We start from the raw sequence: 6,836 nt of genomic DNA on the forward strand, positions 1-6,836 counted from the left end.
GCTTCTCAAATACCGCGATATTTTAGGCTGTCTAGAACATTCACGCGAGAATGAGTGGGATTTTGTCAAATTACAGAAGACATGGCGGACAGGCTAACACAGCTTCAAGACGCTGTCAATTCGGTAACATTTGGAGTTTGTAGACGAAAATTTGATAGCTAAGAGTGTAAAAAGTTTGAATTTTACCTCTTATATTGTTTTAAGGTGGTTTCTATGGCGAGGTAGTCGCCCTATTATTACAGTAACTGCTGCTTCACTATCGCGTTAACGGCCTGTATCGTGAAACACGTTCAGTTTCAGGTTAATTAATGAAACATTTTCTGCGGTGTTTCAGTGTTAAAACGTCGGAAACATCACAGTTTCAGAGTTGACTGTGACAATATAGCAAGCGGTGACTGACTGGCGCGTCCTCCTAACTACCTCCCTGCTCATATGAAAGTGTAAATTAACTATATATTGTTTTGTTGTATCCAGCTTGCAGATCAATTTTGTAACGCCATCGGGGTCCTGCAGCAGTGTGCTCCTCCTGCCTCCTTCAGTAACATCCAGACGGCTATCAACAAAGATCAGCCCGCAAACCCAACCGAAGGTAGTTTATTTGTTCTTATTCAAAAGCCACTCCTTCATTCACTATCTTCTATTTACTCTTGTCAAGTTATTCTGAGTCATTAAAGTACATGAACATGTTTGGTTTATTCACACCCACCACAGTAGTTTGTTCAGTTTTATTAATAGCAGTTTACTGTGTCATGTAGTCAAGTCTATTTTATTTGTCTCTTCTACTCTAATATGCCCTATAATCTGTTTTTATGCAATAGACTGTATATTTTCTCTAATTAATAGTCAACATTAGTAATGTACCAGTGTACTGAGCTTATCTACAGGGTACTGTATCTCAAGATGTGACAAATAACAGTGAGTTTTATGTCACAGCAACATTGTTGTTGTCACAACACAGTTTAATAAACTTTTTTTGTAACAATTCACTTAAAATGTGTGCCAGTCTAAAAAGAATGTTTGTTTACCACTGATAAAGTTACAGCTCACACATGAAAATAATGTGAATCTATACAGATATGTACCTTTCCTTATACAACATTTCCCCACCTACCACCTACCCTCACTGTTATTATTACCCTACTTTTCCCTTAATGTTATCAATCTTATCTGTTTGCTAATGAGTTACAGGATAGAAAAACATGATTAGTTTATTATTTGGATTCAATTCTGGGGTGACCTCAGGTTTAAGGTGCTAAACACAAACTGCAACATCCCTGCTTTGTGTCTGGTGGAGCATTTTGTAGCATTTTATTCCCCATCTCTCTCTTTCTTATTTCCTGTCTTCTGTCTATTATCAGCTATCTAATGAAGGCAGAAAAATGCCCCGGAAATTAATAATTGAAAAAAATTGATTCAACTTCCCCATTTTTCTTTAGAGTGGGATTTTTTGTCATCAGGCCTTCATAAAATCTAGACATATCACCTTTATTTGAATCTTTTTGTTAGGCACCAATAAATGTCCTCAATATGGGATCATTAAAGTCTCTTTAATCTTCAATGTTATGTTTAAAATGATTACATATCTTGGAAGTATCTATAAAAATCTAATTTTTCAAGAAAATATTCTTTCCTCAAGTTTAACTCTTACTTTTTTTTTATCTCTATCTAGAATATGCTCAGCTATTTGCAGCCCTCATTGCCAGAACAGCCAAAGATGTGGACGTACTAATCGATTCTTTGCCAAGTGAGGAGTCCACAGCAGCTCTGCAGGTCAGCACACACACACACACACACACACACACACACACACACACACACACACACATTTGAGACATGCATTTCAATCCATTGTCTGCCAAAGTCATGACGGCAATCTGACCAGATAGGGTGTATCAGCATTTCCTACACAACTCAAAGTGTGTCATGTCATTGTCAAAGCCATTATTTTGATCAGATAGATGAAGCACGCAACGATTCCTTGTCTGAAAAATGCTCAACACAGACACACGAAAGCTTTGATTGTATTACTAGCTTTCAGTCAGCAGAGGGAGCCAGGTGACCTGCTTTCTACACTGCCAGCCCCTGTGCTGTCTCATGAGTATAGACCGAATGATTCTAATCTGTTTTCAGACCGCTCTCCTGGCTAGATGTTGGACACATAAAGGCTGTAAATAGACTGTGATATGAGTGAGTTAGTGGCCGATGTATATTTGGGATGACTGTCAGGATATAAGCTGATAGGACGACTTCTTTCTTTAGCTCTGTTTGTTGTCACTAAATCTGTAAAATTCCAAAACATGTGAACATAACAATAATAAGGATGTCACTGATGATCATGTTTCCTCTCAAGTTAAGAAAGTTCTAGCTTACATCATGCAGAAGTTAAGAATGGGAAGTCTCCCTAGAGAGCTGCATGCGACATACAGTCCTGTGAATGACCATAGTTTTCCACATCGCACTCTTATGACTGAACTCAAAAACTTTCCTTAATTTTTAAAAATGTTTTCCTTTCACCGGCTCTGCCTCTGTCAGTGGAGACAAAAACAACTTCTCAGAGGTTCATTCCACTATTTGGTTAACTTGAACCAAAGAAGGAGTACAGATCAACACTATTTCAGCTTTCTTTGGAAGTGCATGTGAGGAAACAGCCCTCGAATATCCTCAAATAACTATTGTACTAAAGAATCACAAGATGTCTGAAGTTCTGTCCAACACACAAGAGTATTTTATTCATCCCAGTGGGAATTTGCAGCGCTACAGCAGCCAAGTCACGACATGAATCACAAAATAAACTCAAAGAGGAAGGAAATAAAATAATAAAACCACAAAAGGCTAAAATCTTATCTAGAAACTGAACGAAAACAAAAAACAAGGACCATATTACAACCTGCATAAACAGTTCTAGTGCCTGGTAATATTACAGCATGTACATGGTTAGTGCAAGTCACAGATTCTATATATTGTTCAACCACCTTGAAACTTGAAGGATGTCTTTAGCAAAGAAGAGCTTCTCACCCTTACTAACAGAGGTGCTGTAAATTCACTATTTATGTCCACACTAATAAAGAGTTGTGTGTATGTAAACCCCATGTAGATCTTGTTTTTTTGCAACATAAGTATTTATAGGTGAGGTGATTTAAAAAATGTACCCGACTACCCCGATTGCAGAGCCAAATCTCCACATTGCTCTAGCTCATATACACTACAGACAAACTTCCTGTCAACAAAAAAAGAAGCTGCATATGTGTGCAGACAGGGAAGAACATGGGTACAATTTTAGAAGACACTCTTATGACAGACAGCTGTGACTATGAGGACACCTGTGAATCATTTCCCTTTCTTGTTCTCTCTGAAAAAAAAATCATAAACAAAAAGAGTCATTTCCACCCGTCCTGAATTACAGCTAGCCGGCAGCTTTCACCAAGTGGCACACTAGATCTGTTGACAGCCTGATATATAACAACTATTGATCAGTAAAACAGAGCACGACAATCTGCAGCCGTGAACATACAGCAGCAGACATTTCCTCTTTTACTTCTTGTGGTATTTGGTCATGCAGCTCTGGTTTCATGTTGCTGAGGTTTGTGAGATATTACTTCTGAAACTTGTGAAACATTTTCTCACTTGGGGTGAGTGAGAAAATGATTTTTTCTTGTTGTTTTTGTCGTTTAGGTGAACCATCCTTTAAACCAGGTATTTTTTTTCCTCTCTAGTTTCTCCATTTTTGTGGCTTAAAATATTTACCTAGAGTTTTGCTATTCATAATGTTTGGCGTCAGCGCTGAGGGATGCAGTTATAATAAAGAGTGCATCAGGTATTTTAGGGAGAGTGCCAGTCACAGAATCTCCTGTCTGTAATAACGAGGCTTTAGGATGAAGTGTGCAGCCTTGGTGAATCAGTTTGTATTGTTTGCTTGTGAATTGCTTGTTTGAAAGGCTTGTTTGCACCACAACTTTATTTGCATATAATTCTATGGGAATAAAGAGAAAAAAACCCTCTTAAATCAGTTGTTTGATGCACTAAAAAAAAAACCCTTGTCTTCTAAATGACCCTCTGTGACCTCTCACCAGGCGGCCAGTCTACGGCAGCTGGAAGAGGAGAACCATGACGCTGCAGGGCGCCTGGAGGAGGTGGTTTACCGCGGGGATATGCTGCTGGAGAAGATCCAGAGCGCCCTGGCTGACATAGCCCAGTCTCAGCTCCGCACCCGCAACGGAGCACCAAGCCAGCCTTCACCAGCCGAATCCTGACCTGCAACAAACACAGTACATAATGCAATTTTTGGACAATTTTTCATTAATTTCATTTTTTTTTTTTTGACCCTTGATTTCTACTCTCAGACACCAGCTGCAAGCCTCACAACACATGCTGAATGTGTCTGTGTCAAACAAGCTGTAAGACATCATTTGGTTGCTTATTTACTGTTTTATCTTCACACACCAGCCAGTGGTCTCAAGGCAAAACACACACATCTACACTCAGAAAAAATGTCCAAGTGGAAAAGACTAGATGTTGATCAGATTCATGTGGATGAGACTAGTAGGATTCCCTCACAGGTATGGATATGTACAGAAAAACAATGAAGGTGATATGTTGTTGTGCTCTTTGTACTCAGTTACAAAGACACAGACGTCTTAGCCTAAAAATATGTTGGAGAAGAGTAGAAGAAGATGTCTTAACATACACCCTGTTTTGTTTGTGGACATTTCTCTCAATACAAAGAGTTTGGAAAAATATGTCTTGATTGGCATAAGGACTGGTCTGAATGTGTGAACAGTCACCCTGTCAGGTTTTGTATGTTTTATGTATATGTTGTATATTAAGTCATTGTATCTCAGTCTGCTTTTGTAAATATTTATGACTGAAATGATTCAAATTCTCGTTTTGGTGAATCTTCACTCCCAAACCTCACAACACTCTGGAGACTGCTTTAAAAAGTTCAATCGCTGGGCTCAGTGTAACTCCATGTCTGATGATTCTTTTTCTGTTTTTTTTTTTAAATAAAGTTTGAATAAACACTGAAGGGGTTTCATTTGTTCAAGCAAATCAAGTTTATTCTGCTGTCGTCTATCATTCAACACAGGAGCATCAATAAAACACCTTAAATATAATGTATATAGAGCAGATGTGTGGTGGTCTGTAATGGTAGTGCTGCCATTTTTAGGAACTAAGCGCTGGTTTTAGCATATTTCATTATGTTTCAGAGGATTTCATAAGCAAGACAAGAATAGCACGGGGAAAAAATTTCAAGCTGTGTAACAGGAAAGAGAACCACTGATGACTTCACCATATACATATTTCAGGAACCATGAACAATTTAAGCTTGAGTGTGAAAAATCAGAAAAGTCGCAAGAATGACCAACACATTTAAGACACATTTTTGTGCTTCTTTAAAATAACAAAAAACAGACACTTAAATTACATTAACTACCCAGATTGATGTATTTCAATGACATCAAAAGCTCATAAACTTTTTTCTCTAAAGATGAGAAAGACCTTTTTGTGTGTATATGTTTTGTAAAGCTCGAGCAGCCTGAGAGGACCCAGGCAATCACAAGATGATTTATAGACCTGTGATTATATAAAAAATCTGGTAATAGCCTCTAGTTAAGAATTGAAAATCTCCACACAGCAGTCATGTTGTGTACAGCCTTGATTTCACTGACAGTGAGTCTCAGTGATTTTGTGCAGCGGTCTGAGCCCGTTTCAGACTGAACTTTGCAAAGCGTAGGCTGCAGGCCAGAGAGTTTATAGCCCAAATCTAAATATAGGTGCTGTGTCACAGCTCAGTGGGCCCCATTGATGTGAGAAATATAAAAACAGCCTTGTCTGCTGGACACCACACCCAGAGGTGTTAGCAGGGTACACCCACCTCTGTGCACGTTGACATCATGGCTCTAACAGTAAAGTCTCCAAATAAGGAGATTTCTGAAAGAGAAACTTCACCTACCAGCCTGAGCTGCTTTTTGCTGTGTTTTTGGCATGCAAAACCTTGTTGCTGCTGTTAGAGTTTTTCTTATTTTGACTTTTTTGGAGTCATCTCTTGCCACATACACCTGTTTGGTGTTTGTAGAGGAACACCTTTATCATATTAACACAAGTCTACAAGGAAATGAAGGATTCAGAAAGGGCAAAGACATTCCTAAGAACCCTTGCTGGGATGATAGGAGGAAATTAGTCAATTTCCTGTGGAATTTCTAGATTTTAATGGTGTGAAAGTGTGAAAATGGTCTGTGATGCCTAGTTTAAACAATGAACACATTTGATCTAGTTCTAGCCAAACAAGTTGCATTCATTTTGAACGTTTACACCAAAAATCTCAGATCTTGCTTTAGCAGAAATATCTCCTTGAATATTGCTTGAAGATGCTTGCGGTCTGCTTCAACTGTAATTTCATTGTTATCTTATCATATTTTATACTGCTTTTATCAGCTGTATTGTCACTAGGCGAAAGCCCTATAAAATGTCTTGGAAGTATACAATTTGAGGTTGCAGTTTTGCTTTCACGTTTGTATATTTTAATATAAATTCTTCATATACTCCCCGCCCCTGGAAATGTCTCTTAGTCCTTTCTGTCAATTAAAAACCTGCAATCTGTATTTTGATCTCAAAGTGACCTTTTATTGACCTTTCTTGTAGTTCATATGGCATTTGCTATTTTTGTAGGATGAAACTATTTTCATGGCAATGTTTGTGTAATATAATTCTAAGGAGTATCATAAGAATATATGAATAATTAGCAAGGGTGTGCTTTAAGCATAATTTATAAAATTATGTAACAAAGCTCACAACTACAGTAGCTACAGTTTATTCTTTCATTGCTGCAAACGCTTGTC

The 6,836-nt window shown here is 38.1% G+C and overlaps 1 protein-coding gene across 2 annotated transcripts; it reads left to right on the top strand.

Annotated features, from left to right (window-relative positions):
- The first annotated feature begins 14 nt into the window (after positions 1 to 14).
- On the top strand, positions 15 to 5,023 carry med21 (mediator complex subunit 21). 2 transcript variants are annotated; one of them, XM_067582538.1, is made up of 5 exons: positions 15 to 123; positions 475 to 589; positions 1,670 to 1,770; positions 3,673 to 3,693; positions 4,071 to 5,023. In XM_067582538.1, exons 1-5 carry the CDS (start codon positions 82 to 84, stop codon positions 4,248 to 4,250), a joined length of 459 nt encoding a protein of 152 aa, XP_067438639.1. In that variant the 5' UTR covers positions 15 to 81; the 3' UTR covers positions 4,251 to 5,023. The 2 variants fall into 2 exon arrangements, with proteins under 2 accessions (XP_067438639.1, XP_067438640.1); XM_067582539.1 differs by lacking the exon at positions 3,673 to 3,693.
- The last annotated feature ends 1,813 nt before the right edge of the window (positions 5,024 to 6,836 follow it).

Source organism: Thunnus thynnus, chromosome 23 (assembly GCF_963924715.1).
Source record: "Thunnus thynnus chromosome 23, fThuThy2.1, whole genome shotgun sequence".
Lineage (NCBI taxonomy): Eukaryota > Metazoa > Chordata > Actinopteri > Scombriformes > Scombridae > Thunnus > Thunnus thynnus.